This window comes from Lithobates pipiens, unplaced genomic scaffold (assembly GCF_037356315.1).
Source record: "Lithobates pipiens isolate NorthernLeopardFrog02 unplaced genomic scaffold, aLitPip1_a1.2 Scaffold_18, whole genome shotgun sequence".
Taxonomy (NCBI): Eukaryota; Metazoa; Chordata; class Amphibia; order Anura; family Ranidae; genus Lithobates; species Lithobates pipiens.
This window is the reverse complement of record NW_027507758.1, coordinates 232,735,498-232,756,591: the sequence shown is the minus strand read 5'-3', so window position 1 is coordinate 232,756,591 and position 21,094 is coordinate 232,735,498. Positions and strand designations below refer to the sequence as shown.

Here is a 21,094-nt window from a genome sequence, read left to right as displayed (position 1 = left end):
CGGTCTCGTTGGCCACCATTTCCAGGTGGATCAGACAGATTGTAGTACAAGCCTACGCCTTGAATGGGCAGGTGCCCCCCTTTCCGGTCACGGCCCACTCCACAAGGGCAATTGGAACGTCTTGGGCTTTTCGACACCAAGGTGTGTAAGGCGGCGACCTGGTCGTCTGTCCATACGCTTACCAAGTTCTACAAGGTAGACGTCAGTGCATTGGCTGATGCCTGTTTTGGCCGCAAAGTTTTGCAGGCGGCCATGTAGTTGCAATTGAATATGCAATGGATATTTTTTCCTGGTTTTTCGATAAAAACACAGTACTGTTAAGTTAATGCTCTGTTGCATTACATTACACAGTTTTTTGTGCGGTTCTGGGTGATCACTCCTGTTGAGGGTACCCTGTTTTTTTGTGGTGTTTTTTTTTCCACGCACTGTTTTTTGTGGGTAAAGTTTCACTAGTTCCCACTGGCCATGGTGGATGAAGTTTCTATGTTGTTTTCAAACCCCTCGTTTAGCACTGTTTGGGGATGTCCCATTTGTTACAAAGAGGAGCTGTGTTGGTCGGTGAATATAAGAGAAAATAGGATTTTTTGGACTCACCTTAAAATCCTTTTCTCTGTAATTCACCGACCAACACAGCACCCGCCCCTCCTTTTATCTTTACGTTATACTGCTTGTTGACATACTGATGCTGCTTTGCAGGGTGGAGGGTTGTAGCCCAAGGGACTGCCCCCTGGGCGGAACTAAGATTTCTGAGTGTTGTGTTACAACTTTGCCTAGTATTCTCCTAGTGATAAGGCTAACAACCCATTTGTTACAGAGAGGAGCTGTGTTGGTCCGTGAATTACAGACAAAAGGATTTTACGGTGAGTACAAAAAATCCTATTTTTCCTTGTATATCCCCCTCGGATCTATAGCGACTTTACTTCCAAGTGCACTTGCAGTGCAAAGTGGATTTTCCTTTAGTAAATAACCTCCTTTGTGTGTTAATGAAAAAAGATGCAGCCTGTCCTGTGCCTTCCTACTGGGACAGACTAACTGACATTGTTCTGAAATGCTTGCTGTCAGCCATAAGGATTTATTCTGAAAAACATATAAGAGTTAAGACATTTTCTTATTTTAATTTTTATGCTGGGCGAATGGAAATGCATAACAAACAGAACGTTATTTTTTTCAAATTAGACTACAAAAGGGGAAATGCACTTCAAGTCCACACAGCATTATGTGGTCTTATGCCACGTACATACGATCAGACTATCCGGAGGACCTAGTCCAGCGGACAATCCACCAAACTTTGCAGCGGAGGTCCGCCGGACTTTTCAAATGAATGGACTTGCCCACACACAGAGTAAAGTCTGTTAATTTTGAACGTGACTCCAGGTAGACAGGACTAGCGAAGGAAGTCAATGTCGCCACCTCCATCGGCGAGATTGACACCTTGCTAGCCCCATCGCCTGGTATGGATTTTAAAGGGAACCCCTACGCTGAAAAAAACGGAGTGGGGGTCCCCCCAAAGTCCATACCAGACCTTTATCCGAGCACGCAGCGTGGCCGGTCAGGAAAGGGGGTGGGGACGAGTGAGCGCCCCTCCCCCTCCTGAACCATACCAGGCCGCGTGCCCTCAACATGGGGGGGTGCTTTGGGGAAGGGGGGTGCCCTGTGGCCTCCTCACCCCAAAGCACCTTGTCCCCATGTTGATGAAGACAAGGGCCTCTTCCTGGCAGAGCTCTGTAGTCTGGGGAGCAGACAGGAGGGATCTGCTAGAGCTGAGAGCTCTTGATTTGGGGAGAATTTGTGCATCGTTTTATTACAAGGCACAGATCCAGCTGATGAGAATACACTTCAGGCCTCTGAGTGTTGTGTCTATATGCTCACTACATTTTTCCATCTGGTAAGCGCAATATCATTCTGGTGGTCGGGCAAGTTTTCACCCTGTACAGTACATATGAAGACACCAGGGTGTTTCAGTCTGGATTATTGATCTTTATTTCTCCACGCTGCTATTTTTATATGAAGTCACGGTAGTGCAATAACCAGGATTTTCATTGTGGACTTTAACATTTTAAATATTTTTTATAATTTTCATGATAATATTTCTGTTATGTGTAAACAAAGAACAATTATCATGGATATTCAATTTAATTTATTTTATGCAAAAAATCCCTGTTTAACATTTTTTTATATATTTTTTTTTAATTAATTTGGCGCAGCTCTCAAAATTGTCTCTTCCTGACAACCCTGGCCGTTGGTTGTCGGGGTCTGCGGGTGGGGGCTTATCGGAATCCGGGAGCCCCCTTTAATAAGGGGGCCCACAAGTCGTTTTTAAAGTAATTTATTAGAGAGCTCTGGGGGTCTTCTTCCGACTTCGGGGGTCTTCTCGCCGGGTTCCTCCGCTATCTTCTGCTCTTTTATTGCTCTTTTACTAGTAGAGGAACCCGGCTTTCTCCTCCGTCGCCGCCATCCGGGGGTCTTCTTCCGACTTCTCTTGCTCTTCGGTTTTCTGCCGGGCTCCTCCGCTATCGTCTTCCAGCTATTTTACTAGCATTGGCCCGGTCTTCTTGTTCGTTGCTATCGCCGTCACAGAAGAAGAAGAAGACCGGCCAATGCTAGTAAAAGAGCTGGAAGACGATATCGGAGGAGCCCGGCAGAAAAACCGAAGAGCGGGAGAAGACGGAAGAAGACCCCCGGAGGGCTGCAAAGGAGAAAGCCGGGCTCCTCTGCTAGTAAATGAGCAGAAGATAGCGGAGGAGCCCAGCGAGAAGATCCCCAAAGTTGGAAGAAGACCCCCCGGAGCTGTCTAATAAACTACTTTTAAAAGCCTGTGTTGTGTTTTTTTTTATTGACGCTTTTTCCCTCAAGTGAATGGAAAGGGGTACGATGTACCCCATACCCATTCACATAGGGTGGGGGTCGAGATCTGGGGGCCCCCTTATTAAAGGGGGCTCCCAGATTCTGCTAAGCCCCCCGCCCACAGACCCCGACAACCAATGGCCAGGGTTGTTGGGAAGAGGCCTTGTCATCAACATGGGGACAAGGTGCTTTGGGGTGGGGGGGTTGCAGGGTGCCTCCCTTCCCCAAAGCACCCCCCCATGTTGAGGGCACGCAGCTTCCCCCTTTCCTGACTCGCCGGGCTGCGTGCTCGGATAAGGGTCTGGTACGGACTTCGGGGGGACCCCCACGCCGTTTTTTTTCGGCGTAAGGGTTCCCCTTAAAATCCATACCAGGCGACGGGGCTAGCAAGGTGTCAATCTTGCCGATGGAGGTGGCGACATTGACGTCCTTCGCTAGTCCCGTCTACCTGGAGTCACGTTCAAAATGAATGGACTTTACTCAGTGTGTGGGCAAGTCCGTTCATTCGAAAAGTCCGGCGGACTAGCACACAGAGCGGATTGTCCACTGGAAAGCCGAGTCCGGCGGACAATTTTGAGTCAAGACTTCTTTCAAAGTCCTGACTTTTGGGAAGAAAAAGTCCGCCGGAGCCAACAAACGGTCGAATTGTCCACCAGATAGTCCGATCATGTGTATTAATGTTGACAGCCCTGCTCACTACTGAGCCATTCCCACTCCCAGATTGCCACAAGGAAAAGGCAAATCATTTTGTAGTTCATAAGAGCTAGGAGAGTTATTTGCGATAACCTAGAAAGTGTGCAGAAGACACAGAACAGCTCTGAATTTCTGTGAAGAGCAACTTTTTTTGCACTTTTCACACAGATTTAGCATTTTAAACAGATATAATAAAATGCTACCAATGGTATAGTAAACAGACTAAAAGAAAAAAAAAAAAAGAAATGTATTGCTATGGCTTACATATACTTTAAAAAGAGTACAAAGCTTTGTTTCTTACAGAAATCAATATAGTATCTACATTGCATGTTTGGTTTGTTTGAGTCCACACAATAACCTGACAAATTTTCATGAGATTGGGTATTATGCATGACTTTTAATAACCAAGTATAAACACAATAAATAATAATAAATAAAAATAAAGCACATACATTTTCTTTCATATATAGCTACATCATTCCTTCGATGCGCCGTTGAAGACTTCTGATTGTCAAGAAGTGTAACGCATAGTTGGTTTTTTGAGCCATGCACAAAAGATCTAAAGGATTTAAAGAATAAAATTAGCACTTGCAAACTCAGAGTTTTTTTTTTTTCTTTAGAGATTCCATAGAAAGCGACAAGAGGCATAAAATCTACTCTGTAAAAACGGTACTTTCTGATTGCATTTTGAAAACAGCAACATTGAGTTCAGTTGTCCACACTGGTGCGCAAAGACTGTAAAATATAAGATAAGTAAGGAGAAAATATATTTTAACTGATATTAGCACACATCTCACAAACTCCATGGCATATCAGAAGGGATATTAGAAAGGTTTTAAAGTATAACTAAAGGCAAAACTTGTTTAATTTTTTTGTTTCGTTTTAGATTGAATGGGGAGGGATTAGAATATCTGCTAGGATATCATTGTTGTCCGTGTCCCTTTAAGGCTACTTTCACACTGGGGCGTTGCGGGCCCTGGCGGTAAAGCGACGCTATATTCAGTTGCACTTTACCGTAATTTTAGTGGCGCTATGCGGCCCTAGCGGGGCAGTTTTAACCCCCGCTAGTGGCCGAAAAAGGGTTAAAACCGCCCGCAAAGCGGCGCTTTGCAGGCATGTTTGCAGGACTGCCTAGGGTTGCCACTTTTTCTTAAAGCCAAACCCGAACAATTTATCGGCGCACAGTCAATTTTTGTTTTGTATTAGTATACACACAGGGGTCAAGTCCTGGGGGAAAAAAGTGTGGGAACTCCCACCCAACATCCACTACCCCACCAAAAAAAATAGGACATAGGGGAACATCAAGGCATGGGGCACATCAGGCCACATGGCACATCAGGGCACGTGGCACATCAGGGCACATTATGGGGCACATCAGGGCACACAGCACATAAGGGCACGGGGCACATAAGGGCATGGGGTACATCAGGTCACATGGCACATCAGGGCACAGGGCACATAGCACATCAGGGCACATGGCATATAGCACATCAGAACATGGGGCACATCAGGGCTCGGGGCACATCAGGGCACATTATAGGGCACATTGGGGCACATAGCATATCAGGGCACATAGCACATCAGGGCATGGGGCACATGGCACGGGCACATGGAACATTGGGGCACATTATGGCACATCGGGGCACATAACACATCAGAGCACATAGCACATAAGGGCACGGGGCACATTGGGCCACATGGCACATCAGGGCACATAGCACATCAGAGCACATGGTACATCAGGGCATGGGGCACATCAGGGCATATCAGGGCTCATTATGGGGCACATCAGGGCACATTATGGGGCACCAGTGGCGAAACTACCAGGGTCGCAACAGTCGCACTTGCGACTGGGCCCACGTGTTCTGTCACTGTGGGGAGGCCCCCAGGCAAGCATGAAAAACTTCCGGTCTGGCGCATGATGTAATGACCGCAAGGATGGTGAGCTCTAACACCGCCGGTAATGACTTCTGGTACTTGCTCCAGTGACTGGCTCCCGGCTTGTGTGAGAAGTTTCTGGTCCGCCATGCTATGATTACTCTGTATAGCAGCAGCATCTCTCCCTCACCCTGCCTCACACACAGACTAAAACCCACTTCCCCCTCCGCCTAGGATCGGCTTGGCTGTCACAGACAGAAGGAGGGGGGAGGGGGGGAGAATGGACACAGCACTCAACGGGATGGGACATGCTGATTTAAGGTTCGTACTGACTCTGAATGCTCGGTACTTGCAGGGAAGGGAGCTAGTTGTCAAAGGAGGATGCTTGCTGGGTGCATTGTGACGTTTGCACTAGATGGGTACAGTGCAATGTGCAGTATGCAATGGATGGGTACAGTGCAGTATGCAATGGATGGGTACTGCTGTGCAACAAGCAGCATGCATTGGATGTGTGCTGTGTGACAGACAGTGCACTTTGGATCAGTGCAGTGTGCAAGAGAGTGGTATAGTGCAACATGTAGTGAGCACTGAATGAGTGCTGTGCACTGTGCACTCAATGAGTGCCATGTAATCTGCAGTGCGCACTGGATTTGTGCAGTGGATATCCCATGTGCACTGAATGGGTGCACTGCGCACTAGTGTGGCAGTGTGCTTGGATTTGTTCAAGTTGTGAGAGAAGCATACTTGCAGTGATTTGGGGGGATAAGATGATGCTGTATGTGCAAGGGGGCACTTTGGGAGCAGACAGAACTTGTGCTAGAAGGGGGGTTAAATAAAAAATAATGCCCCCCCCCAGCACCAGTTCTCTCTGCTCCTAAAATGCCCCCTTGCACATACAGCATTCTCTTATCCCCCCAAATCACTGCAAGTATCCTTTTCTGACAACTTTCTCCCTCCTCCTTCAAAGAGAGGCTGTCTGCTATTGGGACGATCATGGTTTCTGGGATTCCGGGCACCTCGTTAGAGATTTGGGGTAATCACTCCAGGACTCGAGGCCAGTTCACACCACGAATCACAGAGGAAAGCACTTTTTAAGCGATACACATGCCTTCCAGGTGCTGTGCGATTTCAGCCCTTTCATTTGAATAGGCTAAAATTGTGTTGGTCTGCACCAAGAGCTGTGCATGTGCTACTTTACAAACCACACTGCAACTGGATTGCATGGTACTGCTGGTTATACAATCTGGTGCAGGCATTTGCAACCGGCATTTGGGGAGTCATTAAGTTGACAACCACTGCAGATTGCTTTGGCAGTGCATTTTGAATGCAGTGTGGGAAACACACCCAAAATGCAGGTTTCCCTCAAGGCATTCTGATGTGAACAGACCCTTAGTCCAAACACACAGGATTTAATTTGTATCTCAGGAAGGTCCCACCAAAACCGGGACAGTTTAGAAGTATGGATTTGTATTAGAAGTAGAGAGGATTTGTGTTTTGGGGGGCTTGTACTGGGAAGGGGGATTTGAGTAGTAGGATTTGTGACAGAACTGGGGAGAATACTTATGCTGGCATGGGGGGAAAGAATTTAATGCTGGGGGAGTTTGACCCAGGATGGTGGGAAAGGGTTGTAGTGGAAGGGAGGACCTGGGGGTGAGGATCTGTGCTAGAAATTGCGAGAGGATTTTTGCAGAGAGGGTGATTGGGTGGGGGTGGATTTGTAGAGATGTCCTACACGTTTAACCCCATTACAAATACAGGCGTAATGTTAAAGAGGTTAGAATGTGAAGTGAGGGTGGGGGGTTGCATTGTGGAGGGGAGAGGGGTGGCAGGGCTTTAAAAATCAAAATGCACCTTCACCTGTGTAGCCAAAAATTCTTGCATTGGCTCAGCTGGTACTGATAACCGCTGCCCAACTTGCCCCCCGCCACTCCCCATTGCTGCTAACCCAATGCTGCCAGTCTGACCTTCCATCCTCCATCAGTGCCCTTAGTGTGAGCCACTTGCTGTCAGAGCTCTCCTCCTGCACCACTGCGGGTCATGTTCCTGGGGTCAGCAATGGATATGCTGGTTCTCCTGTCATGGGTGATCTGCTCAGGGTCCACTCACTGAGCCTGTCAGTAACATCCTTTTTAAAAGCCTTTCAAATGCTGGCAGTGCAGGTCTTACATACCAGTAAAATCAATAACATTTTATGGCAGTACCTAAATACAGGTGGTACACAATGGCAGATCTACCAGGGTCACAAAGGTTACACCTGCGACCCTGGTGTTCTGCCACGGTGGGCTCAAGATGGCAGGAAAGGGGCCACTGTGGGACCATAATAAAGGGCCCTGGGACGAGAGGTGGGGGGGGGGGGCCTTCACGATTTCTTGCATCGGGGCCCTGAAGGTTGTAGTTACGCCTCTGTGGGGCACATAGCACATCAGGGCACAGGGCACATAGCACATCAGGGCACATTATAAGGCACATTACAGGGCACATTAGGGGATCTTACTAGCCTGTATGCAGAGTAGCGCAAGAAGCGCCTGTCTGTAATAAGTTCTCTCTCTCATGTCACACAGCGCTGCTCGCTCCCCGGCGGCTCCCCCTCTCTTCTTGTTTATCCCAGATAATGTCACAAGCCAATGGGGATAGACGAGAAGAGAGGAGGGGCCACCCGGGAGTGAACAGCGCTGAGTGATATGAGAGAGAAACTATCACAGATGCTTCCTGCGCTACTCTGCATGCATCTCATTCGGCTCGGGCGGCTCTAGTCCTGCAAAGGGAATGGCGTTCTTGCCGTGAAAAAAGTGCAGGGACGCCATTCCCATGCGTTCCCGCATGACTCGAGACCTGTATACACTATAGAATTGTAACAGGCCTGGGACACCTTTGGGCACTCCAAGGAGAATAGTAAAGTGGCGCACATAGTGCCCTCTCACCTTCCTGTCAAGCCTTGTTCTGAGCCACATTCCTGTCTGAATAATGTGTCCGTGTTTAAGGTGAACTGAAACCCAGACACATGATTCAAAACCTCAACTGTCTGGGTGAATCCCGGACAGGTGGCAACCCTAGCGCTGCCCCATTGTTTTCTATGGGAAGGGGCGCTTTAGGCGCGGTGTATTTACAGTGCTCCAAAGATGCAGCTTGCAGGACTTTTTTGACCGTGCTGCAAGCCCTCTGGCTTTCACACTGGAAAGACAGCAGCGGCTGTTTCAGGACACTTTGAAGGCGCTATTTTTAGCACTGTGGCACCTGCAAAGCACCCCAGTGTGAAAGGAACCTTAGACTTCTTTCCCACAGTTGTAAAAAATGCATATACAAGTGTCTTTATATTTATGGATCGGAAAACACAGCTGCATTGTTTTCAATGGAGCCAGTCACACGGGTTCATAAACATGCACTGCATTCAGAACCACAACACAGAATCCAGAAATCTGGACCTAAGAACATGTGCTTTATGCACTTGCACATATAAACGCATGTATACAAGTTTGTACGTGCGTAAATTAAGTCTGAATAAAAGGGAAAAATAAATTATCATTATGTATGCATACGCGTCTTTATGTGCAAGTTTTACTGATTATTACACAGGAACTTTTCTCTTATAAAATTCATGTGATAACATCAGTAAAATTGTTAACACCTTGTGAATGAAGCCTTGGGCACATACACAAGTGTTTTCTAATTGCAAATCTGAACACAACTGCATTGTTTTCAGTGAAGCCATTCACACAAGTGCGTAAACATGAGCTGCTTTCAGAGCAGTTACTCAGAATTCAAAAATCTGCATCCAAGAACATGCGTTTTACAAGCTTACACATATACATGCATGTATACGAAAAGGAAAACCCCCTAATGCCGTGTACATACGTATCAGACTATCCGGCGGACTTAGCCCACGTACACACGTCGGAGATTTTGCCAACCAAATCCGCCGGATTTTGCCCGTCGTATTTAGTTCGACGGATTGTTTCCGAAACTGTTGCATACACACGGTCGGGCCAAGTTGGTGAAAAATCCGATCTTTCAGAACGTGATGACGTAATTTCGTTACGATGGGACTACATTCAGGCTAGTAGCCAAAAGCTTTGATGTAGGAATTTGATCTGAGCATGCGTGGCACTTGGTCCGATGAAAATGCTCTACACATGATCGGATTAGGTCCGTCCGGCCCAGTTGGTCGGGAAATATTTCCAACATGTTGGAAAATTGGGTCGGACGGAGATTCTGACGGAATCAGTCCGATGCATACCACACACAGTCGGATTATCTGACGACACGGTCCGATAAGACACGGTCCGACAGATTCTCTGACCGTGTGTAAAAGGGCTCAGTCTGGCGGACTTTCCGCCGGACTTTCCGAACAAGCTACCTGCCCACACACGGTACTTTTGCGGCAGACTAGGTACGGCGGACTAAGTCCACCGGACTATCCGCCGTACTTTTGAAATGAACAGACTGGCCCACACACCCGGAGGAAAATCCACTCATTTTGAGAGCGTCTAGAGGTAGCCGGAACCAGCGAAGGAGGCGTCGCTGGCCCCGTCACCTGGTATGAACTTAAAGGGGAATCCCTACGCCGAAAAAACAGCGTGGGGGTACCCCCCTAGGTCCATATCAGACCCTTATCCGAGCACGCTACCCCTCCTGAGGCTTACCAGGCCTTAGCCTTACTCCTCCGCTATTTTCTGCTCTTTTGCTAGCTCTTTCACTGCGGAGGAGCCCGGCTTTCTTCTTTGCTGCCGCCCTCTTCTTCCGACTTCGGGGGGACTGTGACATCATAATGGGCGGGGACATCATCCGGTGATGTCCCTATATAAGTTGCTGCACGCCGCGTGTCCTGTCATAGTGACCGGAGACAGCGACGAGGCAACATCTCCAGAAGAGAAGAACAGAAGACGGCGGCAGCGGCCGGTCGGGTAGCGTGCTCAGATAAGGGTCTGATATGGACCTAAGGGGGACCCCACGCCGATTTTTCGGCGTAGGGATTCCCCTTTAAATCCATACCAGGTGACGGAGCCAGCGATGCCTCCTTCGCTGGCCCCGGCTACCTGGAGCCGCGCTGAAAATGAGCGGACTTTTCTCCGGGCGGGAAAAGCCTGTTCATTTCAAAAGTACGGCGGACTGGCACACACACGGCCGTACTGTCCGCCGAAATGCAAGTCCGGCGGACAGATTGGTGTGCAAAACTACTTTCTTAGTCCGCCGGACTTTTGGGTAAAAAAAGTCCGCCTGAGCCTACACACGGGTGGATCTTTTCCACCGGATTGTTTGATGGTGTGTATGCAGCATAAGAGGACTTTAACCACCTCAATACAGTGCACTTACACTCCCTTCCTGACCAGACCAATTTTCAGATTTCAGCGCTCTCACAGTTTGAATGACAATTACTCAGTTATGCAACACTGTACCCATATGAAATTTGTGTCCTTTTTTCCACACAAATAGAGATTTCTTTTAGTGGTATTTAATTACTAGTGTTTTTTTTTTCTTTTGTGCTATAAATAAAAAAATTTAAAAAAAAAAATTACATTTTGTGAAAAAATTCAATTTTTTTGTTTAGTAATTTTTCTTCATAAATTTTGGCCAAAATTTATACTGCTACATATCTTTGGTAAAAATAACCCAAATTAGTGTATATTATTTGGTCTTTGTGAAAGTTATAGAGCCTACAAACTATGGTACCAATCACTGAAAATTGATCACATCTTATCAGGCCTTCAGTACATCAGGTGTATCTCATTTCTTGAGACACTAAGAGCCGGTTCACACAGGGGCAACACGACTTCCAACGCGACTTTTGGAGGCAACTTGGACATGACTTGTCAACAGGACTTGGGGCGACTTACAACACGACTTTAAGTCGCCCCAGGCCAGGCGACTTTTGCGGTGGCCAATCAGAGAATGGGCTCTCAAGGGGGGACTCCACGCCAAATTTTTTTAAATGGCGTGGCCAGTCAGGAAGGGGGTGGGGACGAGCGAGCACCCCCCCCCTCCTGGACCGTACCAGGCCGCGTACCCTCAACATGGGGGGTTGGTGCTTTGGGGAAGGGGGCACCCTGCGGTCCCCCCACCCCAAAGCACCTTGTCCCCATGTTGATGAGGACAAGGGCCTCTTCCCGACAACCCTGGCCGTTGGTTGTCGGGGTCTGCGGGCAGGGGGCTTATCGGAATCCGGGAGCCCCCTTTAATAAGGGGGCCCTCAGATCCCGGCCCCCCACCCTATGTGAATGAGTAAGGGGTACATCGTACCCCTACCCATTCACCTGGGGAAAAAATTTCAATAAAAAACACAACACATGTTTTAAAAGTAATTTATTAAACAGCTCCGGGGGTCTTCTGACGACTTCTCCACTCTGTTCGGCCTCTTCTCCCACTCTCCGGCGTCTTCTCTCTTCTTCCGATGTTGACCCGGCGCTGTCTTCCGCTGTACTGGCTTGTGCGACGTGCACGGGGACTTATATAGGTATGAGGCGTGGTCACCGAAAGATGTCACACGGTGACCACGCCCCTTTATGACGTCACAGTCCCAGCATGCCCCGGGACTGTGATGTCATAAAGGGGTAGGGTGATCGCGTGACATCATCCGGTGACCACGCCCCATACCTATATAAGTCGCCGTGCACGTCGCACAAGCCAGTACAGCGGAAGACAGCGCCGGGTCAACATCGGAAGAAGAAAGAAGAGAGAAGAAGGACAGAGCGCAGAGGAGACCGGGCTCCTCCGCTAGTAAAAGAGCTGCAAGAAGATGGAGCGGAGGAGCCCGGGAGAAGACGCCGGAGAGCGGGAGAAGAGGCCGGATACCTGTACCACTTACTCATTCACATAGGGTGGGGGGCCGGGATCTGGGGGCCCCCTTATTAAAGGGGGCTCCCGGATTCCAATAAGCCCCCCGCCCACAGACCCCCGACAACCAACGGCCAGGGTTGTCGGGAAGAGGCCCTTATCCTCATCAATATGGGGACAAGGTTCTTTGGGGTGGGGGGCCGTAGGGCGCCCCCCTTCCCCAAAGCACCAACCCCCCCCATGTTGAGGGCATGCGGCCTGGTACGGTCCAGGAGGGGGGGGGCGCTCGCTCGTCCCCACCCCCTTCCTGACCAGCCAGGCTTTGTGCTCGAATAAGGGTCTGGTATGGATCAGGGGGGTCCCCCACGCCGTTATTTCGGTGTAGGGGGTTCCCCTTAAAATCCATACCAGGTGACAGAGCCAGCCGAGCCTGGTATGCTCCCGGAGGGGGAACCCACGCCGTTTTTTTAAATAAATTTTACGTGGAGTTCCCTCTCGAGAGCTGATAATTATGTGAGAGTCGCCTCAGTATAGACGTAGATCCGACTTGGAGGCGACTTCCATTGAAATCAAACAGGAACCTTTTCTGAAGTCGGAGCGACTTCAGTAGTGTGCATTAAGATGGCTCTCATTCACTTACATTGATTTTTACATGTAGCGCGACTTGAGGCGACTAGGGGCGACCTGAAGTCGGATCTGAGTTGCCCCTGTGTGAATCGGCTCTAATAAGTCTAGTTTAGAAAGTAGACATTCCAAGGTATTAAATAAGTAGCATGGTGAGTTTTTTTAAGTTGTAATTTTTTCCCACAATTCTTTGCAAAATGAATTTTTTTTTTTATTTTTTTTTACAAAATTGTCATATTATCAGGTTATTTCTCACACGCAGCATATGCATACAACAAATTACACCCCAAAATAAAATACATTCTGCTACTCTTCCCGAGTATGGCGATACCACATGTGTGAGACTTTTACACAGCATGGCCACATACAGAACACCAACATTGAAGTAGTACCGTCAGGCATTCTACGAGCAAAAATGACACATCTAATTTCACAACCACCTATTACATTTTGAAGGCCCTGGAGCACCAGGACAATGGAATTGCCCACAAAATTACCCCATTTTGGAAAGCAAACACCCCAATGTATAATCTATGAGGCATAATGAGTCTTTTGAACGGTTCATTTTTTTCTAGAAATTTTTGGAAAATGTGGAAAAAAATTTAAACGCATTTCTTTTTTTTTTTTACACAAAGTTGTCAATTTATAAGATATTTCTAACACATAGCATGTATATAGCAAAAATTACACCCCAAAACACATTCTGCTACTCCTCCCGAGTATGGAGATACCACATGTGTAGGACTTTTACACAGCCTGGTCACATAGAGAGGCCAAACATTGAAGTAGTACCTTCAGGCGTTCTAGGAGCTTAAATGACACATCTCATTTCATTCCTACCTATCACACTTTTGAAGGTCCAGGAGCACCAGGACAGTGGAATTACCCTCAAAATGACCCCATTTTGGAAAGAAAACATCCCAACGTATATTCTATGAGGCATGGGCTGCAAATAGTTACTCAGGTACTCTTATGGGCTGCAGATTGGTACTTGGGTACACTGATGGGCTGGTGACAGGTACTCGGGTACACTGATGGGCTGGTGACAGGTACTCGGGTACTTCTCTAATGGCCTGGTGACAGGTACTCGGGTACTCTGATGGCCTGGTGACAGGTACTCGGGTACTCTGAAGGACGGTGATAGGTACTCAGGTACTCATATGGACTGTGACAGGTACTCGGGTACTCATATGGATTGTGACAGGTACTCAGATGAACTGTGACAGGTACTCGGGTACTTTGATGTGCTGGGACAGGTACTCGGGTACTCAGATGGACTGTGACAGGTACTATGATGAACTGTGAGTGACAGGTACTATGATGGGTGGTGACAGGTTCTCTTTATGGGGGGGGGGGGGATCAGTGTGATTGGGGTGTACACTGTAAGCGGTAACGAGATGTTATCTCCTCCTCACACGCGATCGCTGTGTGAAAAGGAGAACCCGGTAACATCTCGTTGCCGCGGTTTGTTTACATTTAGTGATCGGTTGTGAAACGATCACAGCCGATCACGTGGGTAAACAGCCGGCCAATGGCTGTTTACCAGCGTCGGTGACGAGCAGTGTTCCCAGGAACACGCTGCCACTGACGTGCACAGTGGGGGTGTCACGTGGTAAACAGCCATAACCAATGGCTGTTGACCCCCTCGGTGGCTAGCGGTGTCTCCACTATCAAGGTGCCGCCATCAAGCAGCCGCCAATGTCATGAACGTGTGCAGTGTGGGGAGGAGGCGCCATCCCCTAGGCAGTCCGCTGCCCAGAAAGTGGTGCCATTGCCCTCCACTGAGCTTGTGGAGATGGATAAAACTCCCACTGTTGTAACGATGCTACAAGGACGCCGCACGTGTAGTATGTATGGCATGACCTCGATGTGCAGTAGCGGCACACCCTCCCCCCCAAAAACCACACCCACCATAGGGGAGGGGGGAAGGAGGCCGTCAGTGAGCATCACAACTTCCGGACCAGAGGAGAAGGGACAGCCCATGGATGCCAGCCCACACACCACCAGGAAGCACAGAGAAAGCATGACAACACATGTTTTTTACATATGTATATGGTTTTCTCTGGCTCTACCCCACGCACCTCATCCAAAGTCCCACCCTCCCCCTTCTTTTTTGCATAAGCAACCAGGGATGGAGGCGCAGTATTTAAAGTCCCAAATATTCCCCTTTTTTCTTTCACATCTGGCGGCATTTCCCAAAGATTCAGTTATACTGGGAGAATGTTTTAAACGTAATCAAGGTTACTTTTAAATCTGAAATTGGGCAAGATCCCTGCCCATGTCTATTTCATGCTACAAGCGAGATAAGGAAAAAATATAAAACATTGATCATTCCTTTTTTGTTGAATGCAGCGAAGGTATTGATCCCAAATATTGAAAATCAAAGAAAATATATAGGAATGGTTTAGAGAGGAAGATAGAACTAGATTAATGGAAGAGTTCATACATTCACAAAATCATTCCTATTCGAAATTCTATGGAACGTGGAAAGGTTGGTTTGAGTTTAAGGCTGGGTTCACACTGCTGCAGTGACGAGATCGGATGTGATTCGCACCGCACTGCAGTGCAAATCACGTCCGATCTCTGTGCGATGCGAGTTCAGCCATACAGATAGTATGGCTGAATTCGCATCGCATCCAGTCCAAACTCGCACAGGACCCTTTTTTTGGTCCACAGCAGAATCGGATCGCATGGGTGTTCACACCATGCGATTCGATTCCTGTCCGAGTTTGCAGATCGCACTGTGATATGCGAACTGATCTGGGGGTGTCATTAACTTTTCACTGACACTCCCGGCAGTTCGCATAGGGCAGTGTGAATTGCCGCCGGGAGGCATGCGATGCGGGAACCCGCAGCGGATTCGCAGCGTTCCCGCATCGCAGCAATGTGAACCCAGCCTTAACAGTCTTTTGGTTTATATAGGATATGTGCGTAATGAAAATGTTTCAGAGGAGGGAAGAGAGGGAGAGTAGGACGAAGGATATGTAAAAGAGGTAGTAGATGGGAAATGGGACATGCCCTGTCCTGCTACCCCAAGTCACCAGCCCCTCCCCCCCTTTTTTTCTGGGTGATGCGTTTTATCATCCTGCCGATCGGGGGCTACCCCCCCCTTTTTTTTCTCACAGTAATTTACAATAAGGAATTTGTTCACAGATAAAGAATGCACATAACGGGTCTGAATGGGTTGGAATGAGGGTTGGGGCATAAAGGGGTTGTCTATAAGGTATGGTGAGGGAAGGCAAGGGTAAAATTGGGGAGGCGATTCAGTTCGCATTGTGCGCTATATAAGTATTTCATTCATTCAGGTGTAATTCTCCATAGCTCTTGCCCCCTAAATTATCACAATTGTTTTTGTCTGTTTCCCTTATGTTTTTTGGTACAGTTTCTTTTTTAAACATTTGACACAAACGCAGGAGGTAAGGGGTGATTGGGGATGAAAGGGGAGGACAAGGGGTTGGGAGAGGGGGTGTTTGCTAGAGGGAGTACCGTATTTTCCGGCGTATAAGACGACCTTTTACACTTAAAAAAACTGAGCAAAAAGGAGGGGTCGTCTTATACGCCGGGTCAGCTGCTGGGATGCCTTCTAGATGTCCGGTAATACTGTATGTAGCTTCGGCTACATACAGTATATACCACTGAACCAATCCCAGTGAGCGATGTATTCAAATGAATACAGAGCCTGCTCGGATTGGAGCAGCAATCTCTGCCAATCCGAGCAGGCTACACACAGTAGCCTGCTCCGATTGGCTTTGAGAGTGAGGCGCGGGCTGATGATGTAACAGCCTCCGCCAATCCCAGCAGGCTTTGTATTCATTAATAGAATACATTGCTCGCCGTGATTGGCTCCAGCACCAGAAGGAAGAAGGAAATGGCTCCAGCAAGAACGAAGAAGAAGAGGGATATGAAGCGTGGGAAGCCTCGGAATCGGGGGTCGTCTTAAACGGTGAGTACGGGCAAAACATTTTAACTGTGCAGGTTTTTAGGGGGTCGTCTTATATGCCGGGTCGTCTTATACGCCGGCAAATACGGTAAGTAGAGAAACCTGATAATCCCTAGATTAAGTGGAAGACCAGTTGGATTTTTTTGCATTTCTATGTTGGGTGTCTCCACATCCCATGTTGTCTCTTGCCTCCTCTTTGGGGAAGAGTTACAATATATATGGTTATTACGATAAGGCTCTAGGAGATACACTATACTGTCAAAAGTACTGGGACGCCTGCCTTTATATGCAAATGAACTTTAATGGCATCCCAGTCTTAGTCCGTAGGGTTCAATATTGAGTTGGCCCACCCTTTGCAGCTATAACAGCTTCAACTCTTCTCTACGTAGGAGTGTGTCTATGGAAATGTTTGACCATTCTTCCAGAAGTGCATTTGTGAGATCAGGCACTGATGAGGATGAGAAGGCCTGGCTTGCAGTCTCCACTCTAAATCATCCCACCGGTGTTCCATTGGGTTGAGGTCAGGACTCTGTGCAGACCAGTCAAGTTCCTCCACCCTAAACTCGCTCATCCATGTCTTTATGGATCATGTTTTGTGCACTGGTGTGCCATGTTGGAACAGGAAGGGGCCACCCCCAAACTGTTCCCACAAAGTTGGGAGCATGAAAATGTTGAAAATGTCTTGGTATGTTGACACCTTAACCATTTGCTCACTGGGCACTTAAACACCCTTCCTAACCAGACCAATTTTCAGCTTTCGGTGCTCTCCCAATTTGAATGGCAGTTACTGGGTTTTTTTTTCACACAAATAGAGCTTTGTTTTAGTGGTATTTAATCACCACTGGGTTTTTTTTTTTTGTGCTATAAATGAAAAAAGATTTTTGCAAATGAGTAATTATGTCTTCATAAATTTTGGTCACAATTTATACTGCTACATATCTTTGCTAAAAATAATCAAAATTGATGGATATTATTTGTTTTTTGTGAAAGTTAGAGTCTACGAGCTATGGTGCCAATCATTGAAAATTGATCAAAAGTAGACATTCCAAGGTAATTAGTAAGAGGCATGGTCAGTTTTTTTAAGTTGTAATTTTTTCCCACATTCTTTGAAAAATTAAGATTTTCTTATTTTACAAAATTGTCTTATTAACAGGTTATTTCTCACACACAGCATATGCATACTTGAAACTACAATCCAAAACACATTCTACCACTCCTCCCGAGTATGGCGATACCACGTGTGAGACTTTGTGGAAAGAAAATATAAACACATTTTGGTATACAAAGTTTCTATGTATAAGATATTTCTAACATATAGCATGTAGATACCAAAAATTACACCCCCAACATATATTCTGCTATTCCTCCTGAGTATGGCAATACCACATATGTGAGAGTTTTCCACAGCCTGACCCCATACAGAGGCCCAACATGCAGGGAGCACCATCAGATGTTCTAGGGGCATACAGTACATTTGCAATCTAAATTGACTACCTATTACACTTTTGTGAGTACTGATGTGGCATTAATATGGCATGGATGAGCACTGATGTGGCATGGATGTGGCATGAATGAGTACTAATGTGGCACGGATGAGAACTGATGTGGCATGGACGAGCACTGATGTGGCATAGATGAGCCCTGATGTGGTATGGATGTGGCATGGATGAGCACTGATGTGGAATGGATGAGCACTGATGTGGCATGGATGTGGCACGAATGAGCACTGATGTGGAATGGATGAGCACTGATGTGACATGGATGTGGCACGAAGGAGCATTGATGTGGCACAAATGTGGCACGGATGAGCACTGATGTGGCACCTATGAGCACTGATGTGGCATGGATGAGCACTGATGTGGCATGGATGAGCACTGATGTGGCATGGATGAGTACTGATGTGGCATGGATGAAGCATGGATGGGCACTAATGTAGCATGGATGGGCACAGATGAGCCCTGATGTGGTATGGATGTGGCATGGATGAGCACTGATGTGGAATGGATGAGCACTGATGTGGCATGGATGTGGCACGAATGAGCACTGATGTGGCACGAATGAGCACTGATGTGGAATGGATGAGCACTGATGTGACATGGATGTGGCACGAATGAGCACTGATGTGGCACGAATGAGCACTGATGTGGCACGAATGTGGCACAGATGAGCACTGATGTGGCACCTATGAGCACTGATGTGGCATGGATGAGCACTGATGTGGCATGGATGAGTACTGATGTGGCATGGATGGGCACTGATGTAGCATGGATGAGCACTAATGTAGCATGGATGGGCACAGATGAGCACTGATGTGGCATGAAGGAGCACTGATGTGCACCGGCCCACTCCTCTCCTCACACACTGTATAGATCGGTGCGATAGGAGAAGCGAGGAGCTGAACCGGACATACTCCGGTTTGTTGACAAACGATTGCTTCGTCATTGGCCGGAGTGATCATGTGGTAAAGGGCCACTGTTATTAGCCCTTTACGTCAATGCGTGATGTGCCGGGTCCGGAAGACCCGGCAGTCAAGGACATTCCCAGGGGCACGTGGAAAGCGCAATAGTGGTTAGTCAGTGTATGTAGTCAGTGTACGCCCTCCCAGAATTAGTTGACTGTGCTGTAGCTGTCATTTGACTATGGCCCGGTCAGCAAGTGGTTAAGAGTTCCCTTCACTGGAATTAAGTGGCCAGGCCCAACCTCTGAAAAACCACCCCACACCTTAATCCCCCCTCCACCAAATGATTTGGACCAGTGCACAAAGCAAGGTCCATAATGACATAGATGAGCGAGTCCTGACCTCAACCCAATAGAACATCTTTGGGATGAGTTACAGCGGAGACTGCAAGGCCTTCTCATCCTCATCAGTGCCTGACCTCGCAAATGCGCTTCTAGAAGAATGGTCAAACATTCACATAGACACGCTCCTAAACCTTGTGGACAGCTTTTGCAGAAGAGTTGAAGCTGTAATAGTTGCAAAGGGTGGGTAAACTCAGTATGAACCCTAAGGACTAAGACTGGGATGCCATTAAAGGCAGGTGTCCCAATACGTTTGGTAATATAGTGTATGTCTGTCATTGTATCGATGTTTGTTGTGTGTATTTTTTTTATTCATTAGTTTATTGAATGAATACTGTCTTGGCTTTTTATGGTGTCGTATTGTGTTTTGTAACCTTTTGATAAAATGAATAAAAATAGATTAAATATTTAAGAGTGCAGGCCCAGGGTTGTACTTGCAGGTCACCATCCCAAGCAAGATCAAGGATCCGCAATGATCCACATCCTTACCTCCAGCAATGAAGTCTACATAAGTAGGGATGGCCAAACGGTTCGCCCAGCGGTCGTTTCGTGGCGAATTTCGGCTGTTCACCGTCTGCCCGATCGGCGGACTATTGCCGCCGTTCGCCTGGCGGACTTCCGTGTTTACTGTGTAAAAGAACTTTGACCTATGATGACACATCCATCATGGGGTACAGGACAGCCAATTGAGACATTACAGCACATGGACACTTGGACATTCCCCCTAACTTATAAATAGACCCGATCCGGCGGCCATTTTACATTCTTTCTTCTGTCACTATAGGGAGAGGTTGCTGTGTGGAGCAGGGAGAGATTGCAGTGACCCAAATCGCTAGCTATTTGGTCCACAAAAGTTCTTTTCAGGACTGGTATAAGTGTTAGGTGTAGTTCAGGATATAGGTTTGAGGCACTGCTGTGCTACTGATTGTTGCAGCAGCCTGTCTCTTGTCAGTGTAGAGAGAGGGACAGGACGCTGTGTGCTGCAGGGACAGTCAGTTTAATCTTTAGCTGTTACTATTAGGTCCACAAAAGTGCTATTCAAGTTATTGTTCCAGCAGCCTCTGTTTTGTCAGTTTAAATAGGGACAGGCAGGAAGCTGTGTGTGAGGCAGTGAGGGACAGTCAGTTTAATCAGTAGCTGTTACTATTAGGTCCACAAAGGTTCTTTTCAGGACTGGTATGGTAATAGGCTTGTACACGTATAATATTCTTTCTTCCAAATATAGAAAGAATATTATACTTGACTGCTGCCCTTCTGCTGCAGTAGTCCTTTATGAGTATAGGGACTGAGGTACAGTCTGCTAATCATTCACAACCTACTTGTTCCCCAAAGGTCCTTTTAAGGTCTAGGGTGCTACAGTACATAGGGTTGAGTGAGGTACAGTCTGCTATTCCTTAAGGACTGGTATAGGTCCACAATACATAGGTGCACTACTGCTGAGTCTGACTGCTGCCCTATACTGCAGCAGTCCTTTATGAGTATAGGGACTGAGGTACAGTCTGCTAATCATTCACAACCTACTTGTTCCACAAAGGTCCTTATAAGGAC

General features: G+C 47.4%; 1 protein-coding gene across 1 annotated transcript in view; it reads right to left on the bottom strand.

The window, feature by feature from the left end:
• LOC143986696 (plasminogen-like) overlaps positions 1-21,094 on the bottom strand; it is a 174,111-nt gene that overhangs the window by 138,588 nt on the left and 14,429 nt on the right. Inside the window, exon 3 of the mRNA XM_077485104.1 lies at positions 3,990-4,096. Within this exon, the coding sequence (XP_077341230.1) occupies positions 3,990-4,096 (107 nt within the window). The remainder of the gene's footprint in view (positions 1-3,989; positions 4,097-21,094) is intronic.